Source organism: Mustela lutreola, chromosome 13 (genome assembly GCF_030435805.1).
Source record: "Mustela lutreola isolate mMusLut2 chromosome 13, mMusLut2.pri, whole genome shotgun sequence".
Taxonomy (NCBI): domain Eukaryota; kingdom Metazoa; phylum Chordata; class Mammalia; order Carnivora; family Mustelidae; genus Mustela; species Mustela lutreola.
Window position 1 is genome coordinate 86396928 of NC_081302.1, and position 27005 is coordinate 86423932.

Consider the following 27005-nt stretch of genomic DNA (forward strand, 5'->3'; position numbering starts at 1 on the left):
TCTGCACAACAAGACGCACTGGCTCCAAGGAATAACACCTGGGCCCTGTCTTTATTCTAACCAGGTCCTGGGTGCCAGACCATGATCCTCAATAACAACCCCAGACCCCAAGCAAAGATAAGACCCCCTCCTTTCCTTACCGAGTCTCCCAAACACTGTCTGTACCTGCTCTCTTTCTCTACCTTCAATAAACTCTGCTTCTGCCTCCTGCTGGCCCATGTTCTATCTCTATCTTGTGACTAGTAAGGGATCCTCTCGGCTGGTCCTGCAGGACTCCCTCCAGGTCCTCAGGCCTGGCCTGCCAGTATCATCCTGATATAAAAATTACTTAACAGTGTAGCAATTCTAAATATATCTGCCTTTGTATACTATTCCAACACATTCATGTTTGGGAACATGCTTCAGGTAATCTCCATAAGAATCCAAAGCATTCTAAATTGGCTCAATATTCATTTTGAGCCAACTTCTGTGATTCAGTACTACCTTATTAATCAGATTTGAAAAGACTCTTCCCCAACATATTATAAATTGAATTCCATATTTCAGAGATTTACCTGGCAGAGGTCCTCTTTCTTAGCTAATAGTCTCAGGTTCACTTTTTCAGTTGTTGTGCCTTTGTGAGGTATTAATCTGTAGAACTCAGTCATCATTTTTTGCAGTTGTTCTTCTGTTTCTCCATTTTTCAATGCGGCCTTTACTAGAAGGAGAACTCCCTCTGCCTTGCTCACCTTTAAATGGAGGACAATATATGTGTCTTAAAGTTGAATCTTTACCATCAGAGAAAAGGTGAAGGAACACGCATAAAAACATCTAAAATGGTTGTTAATTATGTCACAACTAATGGTTTTCTATTGGACACCAGCCATAAAACAGGTGCCATGTTTACAGGAGATGTATATCAGTTGTGACGATGATGCCATGAGAAATCTTCCAAAACCAGGCTCAGTTTAACTAGAGGAAAAAAACCAGCGCCTTAAATATCTATATTGTGTATCTAGATCTATATCTACATCTATATCCGTATCTCTATTCACAACTGCATCTCCATCTCTTTCTATATCCGCAAGAGAGGAATACTAATGCAACCACAGGAGACTTGCTTTTCACACAAGAAGTTTAGAAAAATGTCAGAATCACAGTAGGCACAAAATCCAGCAGAACATGTTTCTAATTACACAAATACTGTTTGGACTTTGACCCAGAAAACCTTTTTCTCCCTGAAATAAATTAGTTTAGTTCCACAGAGATTTACCTGGCAGAGGGAAACTGTATTATTTTACTGTGACAATGCAGTTGCACAAGTTGTACCATTGGGAATATTTTCTTTCATTTGCTTTTTCAATCACATAAAATTAAAAAGAGCATTTTTTCTGGAGGACCGGGAGCATCCCTGCCTTTCCCTAAAATGGTCACAATTTACAAGACTGGGAAGCAGTGGCTCTAAAGTAGACAAAGTTCTGAGTGTCTAAGGACCAAGTGCAACCCTGTCCCTCAGGCCTGCTAAACACCTAGCAACATAAAGGAGCAGGCCTCCCAATGAGACAGCACCAAAAAGCGAAGCTTGGAGCAGCTCTTGGGTCTGATATGTTATATAGATAAGAACATCTAGTTTTCTTTGAAAGTTGTTTTCCCCTCAGTGCTCTTAGTGTTCCCTTTTTCCAAGGTAAAAAAAAAAAAAAAGCACATCAGAAACAGCTGGACCAGCACCAAACACACAGAGCATGATTTAAGCTAGTAAACTAGAAAGCAGAAATTGTCATGATTGAGGTTCTCCTTCAAGGACACACATGACTCACATCATTGAGACTAATCCTGTTCACAGGCTTGAGAAGCAAGTGCTCCAGGTGGCCGAGAGCTTCCGCCCAAACCATTTCCACCAAATCGCTCACTTCTTTGCTCAGAATGCTTGAATTTATTACCTCCTCCAAAAGCAACTGCAACAATAAAGTAAAAAACAAAAACAAAAACAAAAATATCAAAAATCCCACCAACAAAAGGTTTCATTACTGGGCTGATAACAGAGACGAGAGAAGAAATCATCACAGCTGAGGAGAGAGTCATAGGCAGCCAAATGACTGATAATTCTGTGTTCCTCCACTTCCTTCCTATACTCTCTATATCTCCCCTTTCTATCTTTTACTCCTACTTTGTTTCCTTTTGTCTTTTCCTTCATTCTATTAGCTTTAGGCCTCCCAGTGACATCAAAGTTTAAGTGGCATTAAGGGGATTCTTGGCCTAGGTTATAATGAAGTTTTTTGAAAGCCATGGGGGTTTGTTGCTGAAGCAAGCAAGAGGTTTTGTGGTTCAACCTAGAACTCACTCCTTACCCGGCTTCCACACTTGTATATGAATTTACTTTTCTTGTTCTTAACTCTGACTCCTTTCTCTTACCAGGTTTTTAATTGTTGTAAAGAAAATGTTTCTATTAAAAATACTCAATCACTCACACAAAATAGTACATAGAAATCAATCTTACTGCTTGCAGTTTTTCAGATGCTAACTGGGTTGCTTCAGGTGTAAAATGTTCTCTTAGCAGAAAACTTTGTTTCTTCAGTTCTTCAATGTAATTTTCATAGTATTCACTTGCATCTGCAGAGGTTTTCTTTACAGAGAACTTTCTAGTCTGTGAATTATAGTGTGGAGCAAAATGTTAGGATGTGAGGATACAGTCACTTATTAACCTATGATCTTTATTGAATACCTCCTATGCACCATGGGAAAATGGAATGTAAATAAGGCAATGGATCCCCACCATGAAGGTGTTAATTAGTTTTTTCAAATAATTACTTAAATCTTCAATTCTTCACAAAACTGCCTAACACCTGAAAGTAAAGGGAGAAGAGCCTGAGCAGGCACAACAGGCAGAAAGGATGCATATGATTCACAGGAGAGTCACTCAACTGTCTGTTCAGAGACTACATACTCTTACTTTACATACTAGTCTAATGAGCTTTGAAGTCTGGCACTCAAGCTTTTTGGAAATGAGCAAAATAGATCAGGGAGGGGCAGAAAAGAAAAAATACCTCAGAAATGAGGTACTGTTAGAGAAAGCACACAGTCAAAATGAAATGATAGCTACCATCAAGGAGAAAGCAGGAAAGTTCTTGGTCATGCAAATAATGTAAAGGCATGGAGCAAGGTGTCTTCTGGATAGGCACAAACTGCCTGCTTCCTTCCAACGTGCCCATAGATGTGGCATTTGTCAGCTTTTCCTGGGAATCCTTGCTCCTGTAGTGAGCAGTTATCCCAAACTTATTAACCTCAGAGAAGGTGGAAGTCTAGCCCCAGCTGGGGCCTGTGGGTGTAGCCTAAGCCCCTGGCTCTGGAATGTGTGCCCCCAGGGGCAGGGGGAGCCAGACTACCCATGACACCATAAACCACTCTCCTGAATTTGTGGCTACAGGGTGCCTCTAAAACATGGAGAAAAGAAACATATCATATTCGAGTTACCCCATTTAAGAAGATAGAGTTTAACATAATTTTGGAATATTTCCACAAAATGTTTTTGTATGAGAGACGGGCAAGTTAGAAAAGTCTCTTCTGAAGAACAGCTCTTTCAGTGTTGGTTAAGTAAGGATAATTTCTATCAAAGTGAACAGGCTCACCTGAGGAGCCCTCTACTTGCATTCTCAGAGCTAGGCTTGCCAAAGGAGGAAGGCAACCAGGAAGAGTTGTCAGGATAGTAAACAGGAGGGGACGGTGGCCTATTCAGCCTCATCATTTTCTTTTTCAGTAAAGAAGAACAATTATAACATGTTCTATCATGGTTTTCAACTTGACGTTTCCTTACTTTTTATCCATTCAACTAAACCCTCCACAAATTACAGCACACATTTTTGGGTAAAAGGATAACAAAAGCCTTTCTCCTACTTAGACATATTTGACTTGGATTGGCTTTTTTAATCTATTCCCATGGAAACCTGATATGGCAAAACTGCTTGGATAATAGTCACTTCTCATGAATAAATTACATTAGGACTGGGAGCTCAATGAATGAACCATAAATGGTGGGTGGGAAACCTGACCCTTGGGCTTCCCTGAGATCAGCTACGTAAGTAACGAGTGCCTCCCTTAAAGACATCTTGAACTTAGGCCCATGTCATGACAGGTATGAGCTACTCTGGGTGGGCTTCTGAGTCAGGTGGATCCCATACTGACCTCAGGTGAGTCTCCCTCCTGGCACCAGAGCTGACACCTCCAGTGGGGGCAAAGCCAAAAGCATCCAGAGCCCGAGTGCGATGCTGTGAGGACCACTCCCACTGAGGTGAGCCTGTATGCCCTGATGGTGCTGTGTTTCCTGCCTGTAAATTGTCTAGACAGAAGATACCCTGATAGTGTAGTAGCATGTGCTTTGAATTTTAGGTGTAAGTTCTGAATTTATTTTTGTTTCATAATTGTTTCAGGTTGGAACCATGCCCTTGATTTGACTGTGACCTAATGTAAAGGTCTTGGCCTCTGCAAAGCTTTCCTTGCCGTTTCTGAGTCTACAATACTTTCTACCACATTTTAGTATCAATTCTGTCCCAGTGGATTATAATCATGAATGTGTAGTTTCATCCCTGGCAGAGATCTCTGAGGGGGCAGGGTTTGAAATAATTTTTATCTTTGGGCTCCAGTAGATTGTCTGGTATGTAGTAGGTACTGAACTAAGTGTGTGAATGGATTCATTTTAGCAGAGTATACATTAGTAAAGTTGCCATAAGTGATTCAGCACAGGAGCAGTGAATATTGCACCCAGTGAATATTTCCCTCTGACAAGAAAGAACCCTGTACTGTACTAGTCAGAGCACTTCTCTCACCTTCCTCCCCTCACCGGCCATATTCCAATGGAGAACATGTTTCTGCCTTTCAAAATTATTTATCAGGTAAAAAGGTTAACAGGTTGGCTGTTTCATTGACCAATGTTAAGGAAAGTAGATATGAACAGAGTAGATAAACAAACACACAAGAATCAACATAAAGATCATTACCTTGCAGTGCCTGGGAGGCACAGTTGGTTTAGAGCCTGACTCTTGGTTTTGGCTCAGGTCATGATCTCAGGGTTGTGAGATCCAGCTCAGCATTAGGCTCTGCACTCAGTGCAGTCTACTTAAGACTCTCTCCCTCTCTCCCTGCCCCTGACGCTTTCTCTCTCAAATCAATAAATAAATCTTAAAAAAAAAAAAAATCATTACCTTGAGACCATTGGCCAAGAGGAAGTGTGCAGATATGAGAAAGGCAGGATCCCTGGGGTACTGGGAGCTCTGTAGCTCTACCACTGCCACCTCCTTTCCTCCCTCTGCCCCGATCTGGAAAATAGGTTGTTCTTTCAGAAACTGCATCCACTCAATAACAAGCCACACACACCATTTAAAAATTCTGATTATAAAACTAATACCATTCATTTGGAGATATAATTTGGAAAATACAGAAAGTATGAAGAAAAAATAAAAATTACCTGAAATCATACTAAAGATATAGAATTACTATTTATATTTTGGTATGTTTCCTACTATATATGTTTTAACTATATATAAAGTTTACAGGGGAGCAGTCTAGATGCTGGAGGAGTAGCAGGCTGAGATGACATTAGGTTGCAGGAGTTCGGCTAGATAGTTATCAGACCATTCCAAACACCTACAAATCCAACAGGAGAGCAAAGAGAAGAAGAGCAGCAATTCTAGAAACAGAAAATTGACCACTTTCTGAAAGGTAGGACGTGTGGAGAAGTGAATTTGAAGCAACAGGATGATAGACTACAGGGGGGCAGGGCAGGCTCTCAGCAAGCAGTGGAGCAACAGAGCCAAAATCAGAACTTTTTAAGGTCAGCTCCACTGAGGGACATCCCTCCAGAGGCTAAGCCGGGGTGGAGCCCTTGAGGTGACAGCGTGGTCTCAGGTCACATGGGGTCACAGAAGGATCGGGGGTGTATGAGTGTAGCAGAGCTCACAACTATTAGAGTGGGAAAGCCAGTGGCAGAGACAGAGCCGAAGAGTGAGCTCTCAGCTCAGGGTTACCCTAAACTGTGATCTGTGGCACAGTTAGGCCACTACTTTTTGAGTAGAGACCCCAAAAGTGGCAGATCTGGGGAGAAACCCCTATAAGAGCAGAGTGGCAAAAATCTACTGGGTTTGGAGACTCCAAACAGGGTGTGTGCCAGAGACAGAAACGTTCGGTCACAAGCTGGGTAAGCTTGAATTGTGGTTGGAGACCAAGGAGATGGGAGTGACTGAGTGCTTTTCTTCAACGGTGCACTGAGAAGTGGGTCCCCGAGCTCTTAGCTCCTCTGGGCTGGAGATTGTTCATTCCCATCCTCCAGAACTCTACGGAAAGCAATCAGGGAACAAAAGATTCCGAGAGTGAAACTAAGCAGATTACTTAGCCCAGCCCCTAGCAAGGGAAACATATGAGCTCACTGATCAAGAACAGCAAATTCCAGAGGAGGGGAAAGCAAAACATGGAATTCAATGCTTCCTCCCCATTATTCTTTAGTCTTACAAAGTTAATTAAATTTTTAAAATTTTTTTTCTTATCCTAATTTTTTTAACTTTTACTCTTTTCTCTTTTAACATTTTTATAAACTAGTTTATCTTAACACTAATTTTCTTTAAAAAAACCTTTTTCAATCTTCATTATTATAATCATATTTTATCCTTCATTGTACCTAACTTTATCTTTTGTATAAATATAGGGTTTTTTTCTTCTAAAAAAATTTTGGAATACTTCTTCTAATAGATCAAAATACACCCTAAATCTAGCACCGGGCTTTATTCTAGTCTCCAGCCTGAGCAAATTCTCTACACTTTCTTTTCTCTCTTTTCCCAACCAACTTATCTTATCAACTCCTTTTTTAGAATTTTTTTTAATCTTCATCTTTACAGTCATATTCCATCCCTTCATTGTGTTTACTCTTATTTTTTTTTTTGTGTATATATATATATATATATATATATATATATGATTTCCTTTCTTTACAATATTTGAAGGTAGTTTCTTCTAAGAGACCAAAATACACCCAAAATCAAGTGGGTGGCTCTATTCTATTCACCAGTCTAATATATATATGTATATATATATATTTTTTTCCTTCTTCTTCTTTGTACCCCCTTTCTAATACCCACGATTTGGGGTCTCTCCTAATTTGGTTAATGCACATTGTTCTGGAGTCTTTGCCACCCTTTTAGTATTTTATTCTCTCCTCCATATATTCTTATCTGGATAAAATGACAAGGCGGAAAAAGTCACCACAAAAAAAAAGAACAAGAGGCAGTACTGAAGGCTAGGGACCCAATCAATACAGACATTGTTAGTATGTCAGATCTAGAGTTCAGAATGACAATTCTCAGGGTGCTAGCTGGGCTCGAAAAAGGCATGGCAGATATTAGAGAAACCCTGTCCGGAGAAATAAAAGCCCTTTATGGAGAAATAAAAGAACAAAAATCTAACCAACCTGAAATCAAAAAAGCTATTAATGAGGTACAATAAAAAATGGAGGCTCTTACTGCTAGGGTAAATGAGGCAGAAGAGAGAATTAGTCATACAGAAGACCAAATGATGGAGAATAATGAAGCTGAGCAAAAGAGAGACAACTACTGGACCATGAGGGGAGAAGTCAAGAGATAAGTGATACTATAAGATGAAACAATATTAGAATAATTGAGATTCCAGAAGAAGAAAGAAAGAGAGAGGGAAGCAGAAGGTATATTGAAGCAAATTATTGTAGAGAGTTTCCCTAATATGGCAAAGGGAACAAGCATCAAAAATCAAGGAGGCACAGAGAACCCCCCCTCAAAATCAATAAGAATAGGTCCACACCCCGTCATCTAGTAGTAATACTTATAAGTCTTAGTGAAAGCAGCCCGGGACAAGAAGTCTGTAACATACAATGGTAGAAATATTACACTGGAAGCAGACTTATCCACAGAGACCTGGCAGGTCAAAAAGAACTGGCATGATATATTCAGAGCACTAAATGAGAAAAACATGCAGCCAAGAATACTATACCCAGCTAGGCTATCACTGAAAACAGAGGAGAGATAAAAAGCTTCCAGGACAAACAAAAACTGAAAGAATTTGTAAACACCAAACCAGCTCTACAGGAAATACTGAAAGGGGTCCTCTAAGCAAAGAGAGAACCTAAAAGTAGTAGACCAGAGGAACAGAGACAATATACAGTAACAGTCACCTTACAGGCAATACAATGGCACTAAATTCATATCTCTCAATAGTTACCCTGAATGTAAATGGGCTAAATGCCCCAATCAAAAGACACAGGGTATCAGAATGGATAAATAAACAAAACCCATCAATATGCTGCCTATAAGAAACTCATTTTAGACCCGAAGACACCTCCAGATTTCAAGTGAGGAGATGGAAAACAATTTACCATGCTAATGGACATCAGGAGAAAGCTGGTGTGGCAATCCTTATATCAGATCAATTAGATTTTAAGCCTAAGACTATAATGATAGATGAGAAAGGACACTATATCATACTCAAAGGGTCTGTCCAACAAGAAGCTCTAACAATTTTAAATATCTATGCCCCTAACATGATAGCAGAAAACTACAGAAACAAATTAATAACAAAATCAAAGAAACACATTGACAATAATGCAATAATAGTAGGTGATTTTAACAACAACCTCACTGAAATGGGACAGACCATCCAGGCAAAAATTCAACAAGGAAATAAAGGCCTTAAATGACACACTGGAACAGATGGACATCACAGATATATTTAGAACATTCCATCCCAAAGCAAAAGAATACACATTCTTCTCTAGTGCACATGGAATATTCTCCAGAACAGATCACATCCTGGGTCACAAATCAGGTCTCAACAGGTGCCAAAATATTTGGATCACTCCCTGCATATTTTCAGACCACAATTCTCTGAAGCTAGAACTGAATCACAAGAGGAAATTTGGAAGGAACTCAAATATTTGGAGGCTAAAGTGCATCTTACTAAAGAATGAATGGGTAAACCAGGAAATTAAAAAAGAATTGAAAAAATTCATGGAAAAAAATGATAATGAAAACACAATGGTTCAAAATCTGTGGGACACAGCAAAGGCAGTCCTGAGAGGAAGATATATAGAGATACAAGCCTTTCTTAAGAAACAAGAAAAGTCTCAAATACACAACCTAACCCTACACCTAAAGGAGCTGGAGAAAGAACTGCAAAGAAAGCTTAAACCCAGCAGGAGAAGAGAAATAATAAAGATCAGAGCAGAAATCAATGAAATAGAAACCAAAAAAACAATAGAACAAGTCAACAAAACGAGGAGCTTGTTATTTGAATGAATTAATAAGATTGATAAACCTCCGACCAGACTTATCAAAAAGAAAAGAGAAAAGACCGAAATTAATAAAATCATGAATGAAAGAGGACCACGACCAACAGCACAGAAATACAAACAATTATAAGAACATATGAGCATCTATATGCCAGCAAATTTGACAATCCGGAAGAAATGGATTCATTGCTAGAGACATATAAACTACCACAATTGAACCAGGAAGAAACAGAAAACCTGAACAGACCCATAACCAGTAAGGAGAGTTGAAGCAGTCATCAAAAATCTCTCAACAAACAAGATTCCAGGGCCAGGCGACTTCCCAGGGGAATTCTACCAAACACTGAAAGAAGAATTAACACCTATTCTCCTGAAAGTGTTCTAAAAAATAGAAATGGAAGGAAAACTGCCAAACCCATTGTATGAACCCAGCATTACCTGGATCCCATAACCAGACACAGACCCCATCAAAAAGGAGAATTACATACCAATATCCTTGATGAACACAAATGCGAATATTTTCATCAAAATACTAGCCAATAGATTCCAACAGTACATTAAAAGTATTATTCACCAGGACCAAGTGGGATTTATTCCAGGGCTGCAAGGTTGGTTCAATATCCATAAACAAATCAATGTGATACAATACATCAACAAAATAAAGAACAAGAACCATATGATACTCTCAATAGATGCTGAAAAATCATTTGACAAAGTACAGCATACATTCTCGATCAAAACTCTTCAAAGTGTAGGGATAGAGAGTACGTACCTCAATATCATCAAAGCTGTCTATGAAAAACCCGAAGCAAATATCATTCTCAATGGAGAAAAATTGAGAGCTTTTCCTCTAAGGTCAGGAACACGGCAGGGATGTCCATTATCACCACTGCTATTCAACATAGTACTAGAAGTCCTAGGCCCAGCAATCAGACAACAAAAAGAAATCAAAGGTATCCAAATCGGCAAAGAAGTCAAACTCTCACTCTTTGCAGAAGATATGATACTTTTTGTGGCAAACCCAAAAGACTCCACTCCAAATCTGCTAGAACTTGTACAAGAATTCAGTAAAGTGTCAGGATATAAAATCAATGCACAGAAATCAGTTGCATTTCTCTACACCAACAACAAGACAGAAGAAAGAGAAATTAAGGAGTCAATCCCATTTACAATTGCATCCAAAACTATAAGATACGTAGGAATAAACCTAACCAAAGAGGCAAAGAATCTGTACTGAGAAAACTAAAAGTACTCATGAAAGAGACTGAGGAAGACACAAAGAAATGGAAAAATGTTCCATGCTCATGGATTGGAAGAACAAATTTTGTGAAAATGTCTATGCTACCTAAAGCAATCTACACATTTAAGGCAATCCCTATCAAAATCCCACCCATTTTTTTTTTTCAAAGAAATGGAACAGATAATCCTAAAATTCATATGGAACTAGTAAAGACTTCAAACAGCCAGCAGAATGTTGAAAAAGAAAGCCTAAGTTGGTGGCATCACAATTCTGGACTTCAAGCTCTATTACAAAGCTGTCATCATTAAGACAGTAGACAGTATGGTACTGGCACAAAAACAGACACATAGATCAATGGAACAGAATAGAGAACCCAGAAATAGACCCTCAACTCTATGGTCAACTAATCTTTGACAAAGCAGGAAAGAATGTCCAATGGAAAAAAGACAGCCTCTTCAATAAATGGGGCTGGAAAAATTGGACCTTTTCCTTATACCACACACACAAATAGACTCAAAATGGATGAAGGACCTCAATGTGAGAAAGGAATCCATCGAAATCCTTGAGGAGAACACAGGCAGCAACCTCTTCGACCTCAGCTGCAGCAACATCTTCCTAGGAACATCGCCAAAGGAAAGGGAAGCAACGGCAAAAATGAACTATTGGGACTTCATCAATATCAAAAGCTTTTGCACAGCAAAGGAAACCGTTAACAAAACCAAAAGACAACTGACAGAATGGGAGAAGATATTTGCAAACGACATATCAGATAAAGGGCTAGTGTCCAAAATCTATAAAGAACTTAGCAAACTCAACACCCAAAGAACAAATAATCCAATCAAGAAATGGGCAGAAGACATGAACAGACATTTCCGCAAAGAAGATATCCAGATGGCCAACAGACACATGAAAGTGCTCCACATCACTTGGCATCAGGGAAGTATGAATCAAAACCACAATGAGATACCACCTCACACCAGTCAGAATGGCTAAAATTAACAAGTCAGGAAACAACAGATGCTGGTAAGAATGCAGAGAAAGGGGAACCCTCCTACACTGTTGCTGGGAATGCAAGCTGGTGCAACCACTCTGGAAAACAGCATGGAGGTTCTTCCAAAAGTTGAAAATAGAGCTACCCTATGACCCAGCAATTGTACCACTGGGTATTTACCCTGAAGACACAAATGTAGTGATCTGGAGGGGCACATGTATCCGAACGTTTACAGCAACAATGTCCACAATAAGCAAACTATGGAAAGAACCTAGATGTCCATCAACAGATGAATGGATCAAGAAGATGTGGTGTATATATACAATGGAATACTATGCAGCCATCAAAAGAAATGAAATCTTGCCATTTGCGATGACGTGGATGGAACTAGAGGGTATTATGATGAGCGAAGTAAGTCAATTACAGAAAGACAATTATCATATGATCTCCCTAATAAGAGGAATTTGAGAGGTAACGTGGGGGTTTGGGGGATAAGGAAGGAAAAAATGAAACAAGATGGGATTGGGAGGGAGACAAACCGTAAGAGACTCTTAATATCACAAAACAAACTAAGGGTTACTGGGGGGAGGGGGATAGGGAGATGATAGTTGGCTTATGGACATTGGGGAGGGTATGTGCTATGTGAGTGCTGTGAAGTGTGTAAACCTGGTGATTCGCTGACCTATACCCCTGGGGCTAATAATACATTGTATGTTAATAAGAAATTTAAAAATTAAATAAAACCTGTATATATAGTTTATAGCTATATCTGTATATGCTTAAACGGTACCATTTTTTATATTTTCTTTCCACAGAGGAAATGTCTTCAAGTTATATTTTATCAAAATATCTAAAATATGTAAATCAGCATCATTTTGAATGCTAGGGTTTTCACTTATATGATACTGGAGAAATAATTTCCTCTTTTTCTTTTTAATGAATAATGTAAATACTTGGTGTCATATCTACTCTTTAAAAAGAAAATAAGAGGGGTGCCTGGGTGGCTCAGTCGTTAAGCATCTGCCTTCAGCTCAGGTATGATCTCAGGGTCCTGGCATCGAGCCCCACATTGAGCTCTCTGCTCAGCAGAAAGCCTGCTTCCCCCTCTCTCTCTGCCTGCCTCTCTGCCTCCTTGTGCTCTTTATCTCTCTGTGAAATAAATAAAGTCTTTAATAAAAAATAAATAGTGGGAGGAGTCAAGATGGCGGATAAGTAGCAGGCTGAGACTACTTCAGCTAGCAGGAGATCAGCTAGGTAGCTTATCTAAAGATTGCAAACACCTACAAATCCAACAGAAGATCGAAGAGAAGAAGAGCAGCAATTCTAGAAACAGAAAATCAACCACTTTCTGAAAGGTAGGACTGGCGGAGAAGTGAATCCAAAGCAATGGGAAGATAGACCGCGGGGGGAGGGGCCGGCTCCCAGCAAGCGGCAGAGCAATGGAACACAAAATCAGGACTTTTAGAAGTCTGTTCTGCTGAGGGACAATGCTCCAGAGGCTAAACCAGGGTGAAGCCCACGCGCAGTCAGTGTGGCCCCAGGCCCCAAAGCGTCACGGAAGGATCAGGGGTGTCTGATGGCAGAGCTTGCAGGTATTAGAACGGGGAAGCCAGCTACAGAGACAGAGCCAAGGAGTTAGCTCCTAGCTTGAGGTTACCTTGAACTGGTCACATGTTCGGTGAGCTCGGAGCATGGCCGGAGGCCTGGGAGAAGGGAGTAATTGGGTGCTGTTCTCCAAGGGTGCACTGAGAAGTGGGGCCCCAGGCTCTCAGCTCTTCTGGGCCTCCAATAATTCTCCAATTATTTTTTATTCCCATCCTCTGGTAATCTACAGAAAGCGCTCAGGGAACAAAAGCTCCCCAAAGCAAACCCGAACGGATTACTCAGCCCTGTCCCTGGTAAGGGCTGTGCAATTCTGCCCGGGGTAAAGACACTTGAGAATCACTACAGCAGGCCCCTCCCCGAGAAGATCAACAAGAAATCCAGCCAGGACCAAGTTCACCTACCAAGGAGTGCAGTTTCAAAACCAAGGAGAGCAGCAGAATTCCAGAGGAGGAGAAAGCAAAGCATGGAACTCACGGTTTTCTCCCCATGATTCTTTAGTCTTGCAGTTAATTTAATTTTTTTTCTTTTTCAATTTTTTTTCTTCTTCTGCTAATTTTTTTAACTTTTACCCTTTTCTTTTTTAACATTTTTAAACTAGTTTATCTAATATATATATTTTTTCTTTTTTATACTTTTTCTTTATTCGTTTTCCCTTTTCTTTTTTTAATTCTTTCTTTCTTTCTTTCTTTTTTCTTCTTCATCTTCTTTTTTTTTTTCTGAACCTCTTTTTATCCCCTTTCTCCCCCCTCACGATTTGGGATCTCTTCTGATTTGGTTAAAACATATTTTCCTCAGGTTGTTGCCACCCTTTTAGTATTTTACTTGCTCTTTCATATACTCTTATCTGGACAAAATGACAAGGCGGAAAAATTCACCACAAAAAAAAAAAAAAAAAAAAAAGAAAAGAACAAGAGTCAGTACCGAAGGTTAGGGACCTAATCAATACAGACATTGGTAATATGTCAGCTCTAGAGTTCAGAATGACAATTCTCAAGGTTCTAGCTGGGCTCGAAAAAGGCATGGAAGATATTAGAGAAACCCTCTCGAGAGATATAAAAGCCCTTTCTGGAGAAATAAAAGAACTAAAATCTAATCCAGTTGAAATTAAAAAAGCTATTAATGAGGTGCAATAAAAAATGGAGGCTCTCACTGCTAGGATAAATGAGGCAGAAGAAAGAATTAGCGATATAGAAGACCAAATGACAGAGAATAAAGAAGCTGAGCAAAAGAGGGACAAATAGCTACTGGACCACGAGGGGAGAATTCAAGAGATAAGTGACACCATAAGATGAAACAACATTAGAATAATTGGGATTCCAGAAGAAGAACAAAGAGAGAGGGGAGCAGAAGGTATACTGGAGAGAATTATTGGAGAGAATTTCCCCAATATGGCAAAGGGAACAAGCATCAAAATCCAGGAGGTACAGAGAACCCCCCTCAAAATCAATAAGAATAGGTCCACACCCCACCACCTAATAGTAAAATTTACAAGTCTTAGTGACAAAGAGAAAATCCTGAAAGCAGCCCGGGACAAGAAGTCTGTAACATACAATGGTAAAAATATTAAATTGGCAGCAGACTTAGCCACAGAGACCTGGCAGGCCAGAAAGAGCTGGCATGATATATTCAGAGCACTAAATGAAATAAACATGCAGCTAAGAATACTATATCCAGCTAGGCTATCATTGAAAATAGAAGGAGAGATTGAAAGCTTCCAGGACAAACAAAAACTGAAAGAATTTGCAAATACCAAACCAGCTCTACAGGAAATATTGAAAGGGGTCCTCTAAGCAAAGAGAGAGCCTAAAAGTGGTAGATCAGAAAGGAACAGAGACAATATACAGTAACAGTTACCTTACAGGCAATGCAATGGCACTAAATTCATATCTCTCAATAGTTACCCTGAATGTTAATGGGCTAAATTCCCCAATGAAAAGACACAGGGTATCAGAATGGATAAAAAAACAAAACCCATCTATATGTTGCCTGCAAGAAACTCATTTTAAACTGGAAGACACCTCCAGATTTAAAGTGAGGGGGTGGAAAACAATTTACCATGCTAATGGACATCAGAATAAAGCAGGAGTGGCAATCCTTATATCAGATCAATAAGATTTTAAGCCAAAGACTAAAATAAGAGATGAGGAAGGACACTATATCATACCCAAAGGATCTGTCCAACAAGAAGATCTAACAATTTTAAATATCTATGCACCCAATGTGGGAGAAGCCAACTATATAAACCAATTAATAACAAAATTGAAGAAACACATCAATAATAATACAATAATAGTAGGGGACTTTAACACCCCCTCACTGAAATGGACAGATCATCCAAGCAAAATATCAACAAGGAAATAAAGGCCTTAAATGACACACTGGACCAGATGGACATCACACATATATTCAGAACATTTCATTCCAAGCAACAGAATACACATTCTTCTCTAGTGCACATGGAACATTCTCCAGAAGGATCACATCCTCGATCCTAAATCAGGTCTCAACCGATATCAAAAGATTGGGATCCTTCCCTGCATATCTTCAGACCACAATGCTGTGAAGCTAGAACTCAATCACAGGAGGAAATTTGGAAAGAACCCAAATACATGGAGACTAAACAGCATCCTTCTAAAGAATGAATGGGTCAACCAGGAAATTAAAGAAGAATTGAAAAAATTCATGGAAAAAAATGATAATGAAAACACAATGGTTCAAAATCTGTGGGACACAACAAAGGCAGTCCTGAGAGGAAAATATATAGTGGTACAAGCCTTTCTCAAGAAACAAGAAAGGTCTCAGGTACACAACCTAACCCTACACCTAAAGGAGCTGGAAAAAAAACAAGAAAGAAACTCTAAACCCAGCAGGAGAAGAGAAATAATAAAGATCAGAGCAGAAATCAATGAAATGGAAACCAAAAAACCAATAGAACAAATCAACGAAACTAGGAGCTGGTTCTTTGAAAGAAATAATGAGATTGATAAACCCCTGGCCAGACTTATCAAAAAAAAGAAAGGACCCAAATAAATAAAATCATGAATGAAAGAGGAGAGATCACAACTAACACCAAAGAAATACAGACAATTATAAGAACATACGATGAGCAACTCTACGCCAACAAATTTGACAATATGGAAGAAATGGATGCATTCCTAGAGACATATAAACTACCACAACTGAACCAGGAAGAAATAGAAAACCTGAACGGACCCATAACCAGTGAGGAGATTGAAACAGTCATCAAAAATCTCCAAGCAAACAAAAGCCCAGGGCCAGACAGCTTTCTGGGGGAATTCTACCAAACATCGAAAGAAGAACTAATTCCCATTCTCCTGAAACTGTTCCAAAAAATAGAAATGATGGAAAACTTCCAAACTCATTTTATGATCCCAAAACCAGACAAGGATCCCATCAAAAAAGAGAATTACAGACCAATATCCTTGATGAACACAGATGCGAAAATTCTCACCAAAATACTAGCCAATAGGATTCAACAGTACATTAAAAGGATTATTCATGACCAAGTGGGATTTATTCCAGGGCTGCAAGGTTGGTTCAACATCCACAAATCAATCAATGTGATACAACACATCAATAAAAGAAAGAACAAGAACCATATGATACTATCAATAGATACTGAAAAAGCAATTGACAAAGTACAGCATCCCTTTCTGATCAAAACTCTTCAAAGTGTAGGGATAGAGGGCACATACCTCAATATTATCAAAGCCATCTATGAAAAACCCACTGCAAATATCATTCTCAATGGAGAAAAACTGAGAGCTTTTCCACTAAGGTCAGGAACATGGCAGGGATGTCCAGTATCACCACTGCTATTCAACATAGTACTAGAAGTCCTAGCCTCAGCAATCAGACAACAAAAGGAAATTAAAGGCATCCAAATCGGCAAAGAAGTCAAACTATCACTCTTTGCAGATGATATGATACTATGTGGAAAACCCAAAAGACTCCACTCCAAAACTGCTAGAACTTGTACAGGAATTGAGTAAAGTGTCAGGATATAAAATCAATGCACAGAAATCAGTTGCATTTCTCTACACCAACAAGACAGAAGAAAGAGAAATTAAGGAGTCAATCCCATTTATAATTGCACCCAAAACCATAAGATACCTAGGAATAAACCTAACCAAAGAGGCAAAGAATCTGTACTCAGAAAACTAAAAGTACTCATGAAAGAGACTGAGGAAGACACAAAGAAATGGAAAAATGTTACATGCTCCTGGATTGGAAGAATAAATATTGTGAAAATGTCTATGCTACCTAAAGCAATCTACACATTTAATGCAATTCTTATGAAAGTACCATCCATCTTTTTCAAAGAAATGGAGCAAACAATCCTAAAATTTATATGGAACCAGAAAAGACCTCGAATATCAAAGGAATATTGAAAAAGAAAGCCTAAGTTAGTGGCATCACAATTCTGGACTTCAAGCTCTATTACAAAGCTGTCATCATCAAGACAGTGTGGTACTGGCACAAAAACAGACACATAGATCAATGGAACAGAATAGAGAGTCCAGAAATAGACCCTCAACTCTATAGTCAACTAATATTCGACAAAGCAGGAAAGAATGTCCAATGGAAAAAAGACAGCCTCTTCAATAAATGGTGTTGGGAAAATTGGACAGCCACATGCAGAAAAATGAAATTGGACCATTTCCTTATACCACACACAAAAATAGACCAAAATGGATGAAAGACCTCAATGTGAGAAAGGAAACCATCAAAATCCTTGAGGAGAACATAGGCAGCAACCTCTTCGACCTCAGCCACAGCAACATCTTCCTAGGAACATGGCCAAAGGAAAGGGAAGCAACGGCAAAAATGAACTATTGGGATTTCATCAAGATCAGAAGCTTTTGCACAGCAAAGGAAACTGTTAACAAAACCAAAAGACAACTGACAGAATGGGAGAAGATATTTGCAAACGACATATCAGATAAAGGGCTAGTGTCCAAAATCTATAAAGAACTTAGCAAACTCAACACCCAAAGAACAAATAATCCAATCAAGAAATGGGCAGAGGACATGAACAGACATTTCTGCAAAGAAGACATCCAGATGGCCAACAGACACATGAAAAAGTGCTCCATATCACTCGGCATCAGGGAAATACAAATCAAAACCACAATGAGATACTACCTCACACCAGTCAGAATGGCTAAAATCAACAAGTCAGGAAATGACAGATGCTGGCAAGGATGTGGAGAAAGGGGAACCCTCCTACACTACTGGTGGGAATGCAAGCTGGTGGAACCACTCTGGAAAACAGCTTGGAGGTTCCTCAAAATGTTGAAAGTAGAACTACCTTATGACCGAGCAATTGCACTACTGGGTATTTACCCTAAAGATACAAATGCAGTGATCCGAAGGGGTATGTGCACCCAAATGTTTATAGCAGCAACGTCCACAATAGCCAAACTATGGAAAGAACCTAGATGTCCATCAACAGATGAATGGATAAAGAAGATGTGGTGTATATACACAATGGAATACTATGCAGCCATCAAAAGAAATGAAATCTTGCTATTTGCGACAATGTGGATGGAACTAGAGGTATCATGGTTAGCGAATTAAGTCAAGCAGAGAAAGACAACTATCATATGATCTCCCTGATATGAGGAAGCAGAGATGCAACATGGGGGGTTTGGAGGGTAGGAAAAGAATAAATGAAACAAGACAGGATTGGGAGGGAGACAAACCATAAGTGACTCTTAATCTCACAAAACAAACGAAGGTTGCTGGGGGGAGGGGGGTTGGGAGAAGGGGGTGGTATTATGGACATTGGGGAGGGTATGTGCTATGGTGAGTGCTGTGAAGTGTGTAAACCTGGCGATTCACAGACCTGTACCCCTAGGGATAAAAATATATGTTTATGAAAAATAAAAAATTTTAAAAAAAGTTAGATCCCTTTTAAAGGGAATACAATAAAATATGTGGTTTATTTTCCTCAAATTAAAAAAAAATAAATAGTTATGTTAGTAATTTTTACTATTTATATTTTTATTATGAGCACATATTATTTTATAATAAAAACACTAAAAAGTTAAATATTAAATTTTAAATATAAAATACAAATCGGACTCTTACTTTTTCCAAGGTGTTATATTTTGCAACTTCAAAGTCTTGTGGAAAATGAGGAATTTCAACATTCTCTTTACAAAACCTGAAACTTGTATAATAAAATTTTAGCATTAAAATGGAATTTTAGATTAAACAGAATATTCATAAAATTTTTCTTATATATCCCCTAATTCCATACAAAATACATTTTAAGTCCCTAATCCCTCCTCAGATACTCTAAACATGGTTAAAAAGTCTTGTGTAATGAGTTGGAATCCTCCTTTGGTTAACTCTAGAGCTCTGATGCCGAATACTGAGGGTCTGCATTGGAAGGTGGGGTGGCATGAAGCACAAGTGGAGGTGAAAGAGAAGCAGATCAGTGCACTGGAGAAAGCACCAGTCCTAGCAGTGGCAGGTGACCTGTGCTCTCTTGGGTTCTGGCCCTTAAGAAGCTGTCACTCAGGCAGGCTCACACCGGAGACTCTGTACTACAGTCAATCCCTACCCCCTTTAAAATAAAGGCATCAGATTTGTCATAGTCTGTGCTTTTATTTTTTATGTTTGTTCTGTCTTTTAACAGTACTATTAACAAATAAAATAAGGCTCAATGTGATGCTTAATGGATACCACAGTTCTGGGTATGCTTTACAAAACCATATATAATTGTAGCTCCAGGGCACCTGGGTGGCTCAGTCCTTAAGCATCTACCTTCACTCAGGTCATGATCCCAGGGTCCTGGGATAGAGCCTTTGTTGGACTCCCTGCTAAGGTGGGGTGGGGGGACCTGCTTCTCCCTCTCAAACTCCCCCTGCTTGTATTCCCTCTCTCACTGTCTCTCTCTGTTAAATAAAGAAGCAAAAAAAAAAAAAAAAAAAAAAAAGAAAGAAAGAAAAAGAAAAAAAGAACTGTAGCCTCATATACTCCATTTGCAGAAGGTTGTCACTTTTTCTATTTTTTTACATCTTAGGTAGGGAGTAAGGAAGAGTCTCAACTCTAAAGGCTTCTCGGTAAGGTAGCAGGGTAAGCAGACTACCCAGATCTCATCTCTAGTGCCTTTTCTTTTTAAAAATCAATCTAACAATTATGTCCACTCTTATATAATACTAAGAGGGAAATAATTAGCACTAGACTAGTTGAAGTAAAAAGTCTTAAATAAACAAAAGCCTAAAATTAGAGAAGCAAGATAAATGAAAATACTACAAAGACATGAGGTATTAATAGCATTTTAAAACTGAGCATCTTCAGTCCAGGTCATGATTTCAAGAGTCATCAGATCAAGCCCGCATCAGGCTTCCCACTTATTGCTTTTTAGGGAGTCTGTCTTTCTCTCCCTCTGCTCCCTCTATCTGTCTCTCTCTCAAATTAATAAATAAATAGAATCTTAAAAAACAAAACAAAACCTGTGCTTGAAGTTTACAAAACATTTTGCAAACTGAATCTTTTTTTTTTTTAAAGATTTTATTTATTTATTTGACAGAGAGAGATCACAAGTAGGCAGAGAGGCAGGCAGAGAGAGGAGGAAGCAGGCTCACCGCCAAGCAGAGAGCCCAATGAGGGGCTTAGATCCCAAGACCCTGAGACCATGACCCAAGCCAAAGGCAGAGGCTTAACCCACTGAGCCACCCAGGTGCCCCTGTAAACTGAATCTTAATGATCAGAAGTAGATTACTCTGGGGACACCTGTGTGACTCAGTCAGTTAAGCATCTGCCATCAGCTCAGGTCAGGATCCCAGAGTCCTGGGAATACTGTATCAGGTTCCTTGTTCATTGGGGAACCTGATTCTGCCTCTGTCTGCTGCTCCCCCTGTTTGTGCGTGCTTGCTCTCTCTCTCACACACACAAATAAATAAATAAAATTAATAAAATTAAATAAAATACATTGAAAAAAAAAAAAGTAGATTACTCTGTGAATTCCAAAATGTTTTCCTTCTCCATGGAGTTGTCCAGGGACGGATCATCTGTTGTCACTTCTAGAACAAAAACACTTGTTTACTACTCAAAGGTTTATTAAAATTATAAACAATAAATCCTGGAATTTTTAAGATTCTTGAATATAGGTCATTGTGGGAGGCCGCAATAAGGCTTGAGATGAGGACCAAACCAGGCCCTGACTTGTGCCTCCTTTAAAGTCCGAATAACCTAACAAAAGGTTAGGAAGGGAAAAGCTGAGTAGCACTGAGAAAGGGTTTGTGCTGTGTTATGCGCTCCCCTTTGTGACTTCCCACATGCTTGCTAAACAAATGAGAACAATTCGGTTGGGGTCAAAAGTTCATTGCTGGTCCTTGCTGCCCTGGTACTGCTCCTAAATTACTTTCAGGTTCGCCGTATCGATACAGAACAATTGTATTAGCATCAGCTGTTTGGTGTCACGAGGTCTGCTTATAGTTAAATGTGAAACTTATTATGGGAACTCGTGGTTGTTTAGGCTCAGGTATATTGCTTCTCCTATCACTATATATATGGCCTTAGTGCTTTGAATAAACTTAGTACTGTTGGACATCATCCTTACTGCTCCTCCTGCCCCCCATCTCTTTGTCTCTTAATTTCTTTTCACCATCCTCTTACCCTCACGTTTCCTGGTAGATTTGTCGCGCTGGTCACGACAGGTCATACTTAACACGGTATTCTTTTTTTTTTTTTTTTTAATGTTCTTAAAGTAACTAAAGTAATTGGTAATCTAAGGATAGTACAAATGGGACAAAAAGAAGGTAGATTAAAATAAAAGATAGTGAGAATAGATCATGATTTTATTTTAAGAGACATGTGAGGAGAATTCTAATATCTGTATTATTTGAAACTCATTGATGGATATACAATTTCAAATGATATTTTTCTTTTCTTAAGATTATGGTGAGTAGGGATGCCTGGGTGGCTCAGTTGGTTGAGCCTCTGCCTTCGGCTCAGGTCATGATCCCAGGGTCCTGGGATTGAGTCCCACATCGGGCTCTTTGCTCAATGGGGAGCCTGCTTCTCTCTCTGCCTTTGCCTGCCGCTCTGCCTGCTTGTGTCCTCCTTCTCTCTCTCTCTGACAAATAAATAAATAAATAAATAAATAAATAAATAAAATCTTTAAAAAAAAAAAAGATTATGGTGAGTATAGTAATGAAATGCATTTCTAGTATGCTGCAGGGTCAGAATGAGTTCCCCAGTGCCATCATGTCACAATGAAGGACCTGAGGATGTTTGATAATTTTGGTAATATGTCTAGACCATTCTTTGACTATACTGCCTTTGATAAACCAAAATGTTTACTATAGCACCTGTAATATATTAAGCGCTTTATATAAAATACTTACCAGAACTGCTTGCCTTTTGACAAGGAGGTGGTGTGATGTCCAGTGCCTTATTAGGATCATAATTCATTATGTCCAAGAGCCTCCTTTCTTTGATTGAGTCCCATATAAAATCTGGGTTTATAATATGGATATGGTTCTTTTGGATAGACTTTAGTTGATACTGGCTCAGAACATCAGCATTGTCTATGATTATATGTGTGCACTTAGAAAAAAAGAAAAAGAATCAATTCATTATGTACATATAGAAACAAATCGAAATACTTTTATCTGTTAGTTTCATCCTTAAAAGTCTTTCTTTATTAAGTTCAATTAGCCAACATATAGTACATCATTAGTTTTTGATGTAGTGTTCAATGATTGATTAGTTGCATATAACACCCAGTGCTCATCAGATAATGTGCCCTCCTTAATGCCACTCACTCTGTTACCCCAATCCCCCACCCTCTGCCTTCTGCAACCCTCAGTTTGTTTCCCAGAGTCTAGAGTCTCTAATGGTTTGTCTCCCTCTCTGATTTCTTTCCATTCAGTTTTCCCTCCCTTCTTCTATGGTCCTCCGCACTATTCCTTATGTTCCATATATGAGTTCTATATGATAACCACCTTTCTCTGCTTGACTTACTTCACTTAGCATAATACTCTGCAGTTCTATATGTGTGGATGCAAATGGTAGGTATTCATCCTTTCTAATGGCTGAGTAATGTTCCATTGTACACATGAACCACATCTTCTTTACCCATTCATCTGTCGAAGGACATCTTGGCTCCTCCCACTCTTACGACTATTGAGGAAGTTGTTTCTATGAACGCTGGGGTGCATATATCCCTTCTTTTCACTACATCTGTATCTTTGGGGTAAATACCTAGTAGTGCAAATACTGGATCATAGGGAAGCTCTATTTTTAACTTCTTGAGGAACCTCCATACTGTTTTCCAGAGGGGCTATACCAGCTTGATGCCATATCCTCGCCAACATTTGTTGTTCTCCTCTAGGATTTTGATGGATTCCTGTCTCACATTTAGGTCTTTCATCCATTTTGAGTTTATCTTTGTGTATGGTGTAAGAGAATAGTCCAGTTTCAATTTTCCCAACACCATTTATTGAAGAGACTGTCTTATTTCTATTGGATATTCCTTCTCACTTTGTTGAAGATTAGTTGACCACAGAGTTGAGGGTCCATTTCTGGGCTTTCTATTCTCTTCCAGTGATTTATGTGTCTGTTTTTGTGCCAGTACCATGCTGTCTTGATGGTAACATCTTTGTTATACAGCTTAAAGTCAGGCATTGTGATGCCCCCAGCTTTGGTTTTCTTTTTCAACATTCTCCTTGTGACCGGTGTCTTTTCTGGTTCCATACAATTTTTGGATTGTTTATTCCAGTTCTGTGAAAAAGGTTGATAGATTGCATTGAGTGTGTAGATTTCTCTGGGTAGCATAAACATTTTAACAATGTTTATTCTTCCAACCCATGAGCATGGAATGCTTTTCTATCTCTTTGTGTCTTTCTCAATTTCTTTCATAAGTGTTCTGTAATTTCTAGAGTACAAATCCTTTGCCTCTTTGGTTAAGTTTATTCATAGTTATCTCATGGTTTTTGGTGCAATTGCAAATGGGATAAATTCCTTAATTTCTCTTTCTTCAGACACATTGTTAGTGTATAGAAATGCAACTGATTTTTGTGCATTGATTTTGTATCCTGCCATGTTGCTGAATCACTGTTATGAGTTCTAGCAGTTTTGGGGTGGAGTCTTTTGGGTTTTCCACATAAAGTATCATGTCATCTGCAAAGAGAGAGAGTTTTACTTGTCAATTTGAATGCTTTTATTTCTCTTTGTTGTCTGATTGTTAAGGCTGAGCCTTCTAATACTATGCTGAACAGCAGTGGTGAGAGCAGGCATCCCTGTTGTGTTCCTGACCTTAGGAACACAAAGCTCTTAGTTTTTCTCCACTGAGAATATTTGCTGTGGGCTTTTCATAGATGGTTTTTATGATATTGAGGTATGTTCCCTCTATCCCTGTCCTTCAAGAGTTTTAATCAAGAAATTATGCTGTATTTTGTTGAATGCTTTCTCTACACCAATTGAGAAGATCATATGATTCTTGTCTTTTCTTTTATTAATGTGCTCTGTCATATTGATTAATTTGTGAATCCAGTTTTAATTCCTTGCACCCCAGGAATAAACTCCACCTGGTAGTGGTGAATCATCCTTTTAATGTACTATTGGATTCTATTGGCTGGGATCTTGTTGAGTATTTTGGCATTCATGTTCATCAGGGACATTTGTCTGTAATTCTCCTTTTTGATAGGGGTTTTTGTCTGGTTATGGAATCAAGGTAATGCTGGCTTCATAGAAGGAGTTTGGGGGTTTTCCTTCCATTTCTATTTTTTGAAAGAGCTTCAGTAGAATAGGTATTATTTCTTCTTTTTTTATGCTAAATATTTTATTTATTTACTTGACAGAGAGAGAGACAGAGAGACAGCAAGAGCAGGAACACAAGCAGGAGGAGTGGGAGAGGGAGAAGCAGGCTTCCCACTGAACAGGGAGCCTGATGTGAGGCTCAATCCCAGGACCCTGGGATCATGACCTGAACCAAAGGCAGATGCTTAACGACTGAGCCATCCAGGTGCCCCTCTTCTTTAAGTGTTTGGTACAATTCCCCTGGGAAGTCATGTGGTTCTGGACTCTTGTTTTGGGAGGTTTTTTTTATTACTGCTTCAATTTCCTTGCTGGTTATTGGTCTGTTCAGGTATTTTACCTCTTCCTGTTTGTCTTGGTAGTTTATACATTTCTAGGAATGCATCCATTTTGGCATATAGTTTGGCATATAGTTGCTCGTAATATATTTTAACAATTACTTCTATTTCCTTGGTATTGGTTGTGATCTCTCCCCTTTCATTCATGATTTTATTAATTTGGATCATTTCTCTTTTCTTTTGTATACATCTGGCCAGATGTATACAATCCTATTAATCCTATTAATTCTTTCAAAGAACCAGCTCCTAGTTTTATTGATCTGTTCTACTGTTCTTCTGGTTTCTATTTCATCGATTTGTGCTCTAATCTTCAATATTTCTCTTCCTCTGCTTGGTTTAGGTTTTATATGCCATTCTTTCTCCAGGTCCTTTAGGTATACAGTTATCTTGTGTATATGGGATTTTTCCGATTTTTTTTTTTGAGAGCAGCTTTGACTACTACGTACTTCCCTCTCAGGACAACTTTTGCAATACCCCATATGTTTTGAATTGATGTGTTTTCATTTTCATTAGTTTGCATGAATTGTTTAAGATCTTCCTTAATTTCCTGATTGATCCATTCATTCTTTAGCAGGATGTTCTTTAACCTCCAAGTGTTTGAGTTCCTTCCAAATTTCTTCTTGTTATGGAGTTCCAGTTTCAAAGCATGTGGTCTGAAAATATGCAGGGAATGACTCAATCTTAGGTGTCAGTTCAGGCCTGTCTTGTGACTCAGTATGTGATCTATTCTGGAGAATGTTGCATGTGCACTCAAGAAGAATGAGTATTCTGTTGTTTTAGGATGGAGTGTTCTGTATGTATCTGTGAAGTCCATCTGGGCCAGTGTGTCATTCAAAGCCCTCATTTCTTTATTGATCTTCTGCTTAGATGATCTGTCCATTGCTGTGAGTGGGGTCTGCAAGTCCCCTACTATTAATGCATTATTATCAATATGTTTCTTTACTTTGGATATTGTTTTATATAATTGGCTGCTTCCACATTGGGAGCATAGATATTTCCAATTGTTAGATCTTCGTGTCAGATAGACCCTTTGAGTATGATATGGTGCTCCTCTACATCTCTTATGAAAGTCTTCTGTTTAAAATCTAATTTGTCTGATATGAGAACTGCTATTCCAGCTTTCTTTTGAGGTCCACTGGCATGGTAAATGGTTCTCCATCCCTTCACTTTTAATTTGGAGGTGACTTTAGGTTCAAATTAGTCTCTTGTAGATAGCATATGGATGGGTCCTCCTTTTTCAATCCAATCTGATACCCTGTGTCTTTTGATTGGAACATTCAGCCTGTTTATATTCAGAGTAACTACTGAAAGATATGAATTTAGTGACATTGTATTGCCTGCCAAGTCTGTAGTTTGTTCTGTAGATTGTCTGTTACTTTCTGGTCTGTTACTCTTGGGCTCTCTCTTTGCGTACAGTATCCCCCTTAGTATTTCTTACAGGGCTGGCTTGGTGGTCACATATTCTTTCAGTTTCTGTCTGTCCTGGAAACTCTGTATCTCTCCTTCCATTCTGAATGAGAGCCTTGCTGGAGAAAGTATTCTTGGCTGCATATTCTTCTCATTTAGTATTCTGAATATATCTCGCCAGCACTTTCTGGCCTGCCAGGTTTCTGTGGATAGGTCTGATGTTATTCTGATGTTCCTCCCTCCATGTGTAAGGAATCTCCTCTCCCTAGCTTCTCTCAGCATAACTTCTTTGGCTCTAAGATTTGCAAGCTTCACTATTATAGGTCAGGGTGTTGATCTGTTTGGGAGGGT

General features: G+C 38.9%; 1 protein-coding gene across 4 annotated transcripts in view; it reads right to left on the bottom strand.

Annotated features, from left to right (window-relative positions):
• Positions 1 to 27005, bottom strand: part of PARP4 (poly(ADP-ribose) polymerase family member 4) — a 141027-nt gene that overhangs the window by 105029 nt on the left and 8993 nt on the right. For 2 of the 4 annotated variants that reach the window (XM_059144155.1, XM_059144153.1), the window contains exons 3-9: positions 22497 to 22698; positions 21104 to 21170; positions 19228 to 19309; positions 5175 to 5288; positions 2477 to 2623; positions 1797 to 1934; positions 555 to 728 (exon numbers count right to left, since the gene is read on the bottom strand). In XM_059144155.1, coding sequence (XP_059000138.1) covers positions 555 to 728; positions 1797 to 1934; positions 2477 to 2623; positions 5175 to 5288; positions 19228 to 19309; positions 21104 to 21170; positions 22497 to 22698 — 924 coding nt within the window. Of the gene's footprint in view, positions 1 to 554; positions 729 to 1796; positions 1935 to 2476; positions 2624 to 5174; positions 5289 to 19227; positions 19310 to 21103; positions 21171 to 22496; positions 22699 to 27005 lie in introns of those variants that run through there. The other 2 variants (XM_059144154.1, XM_059144156.1) reach the window with 2 other exon arrangements.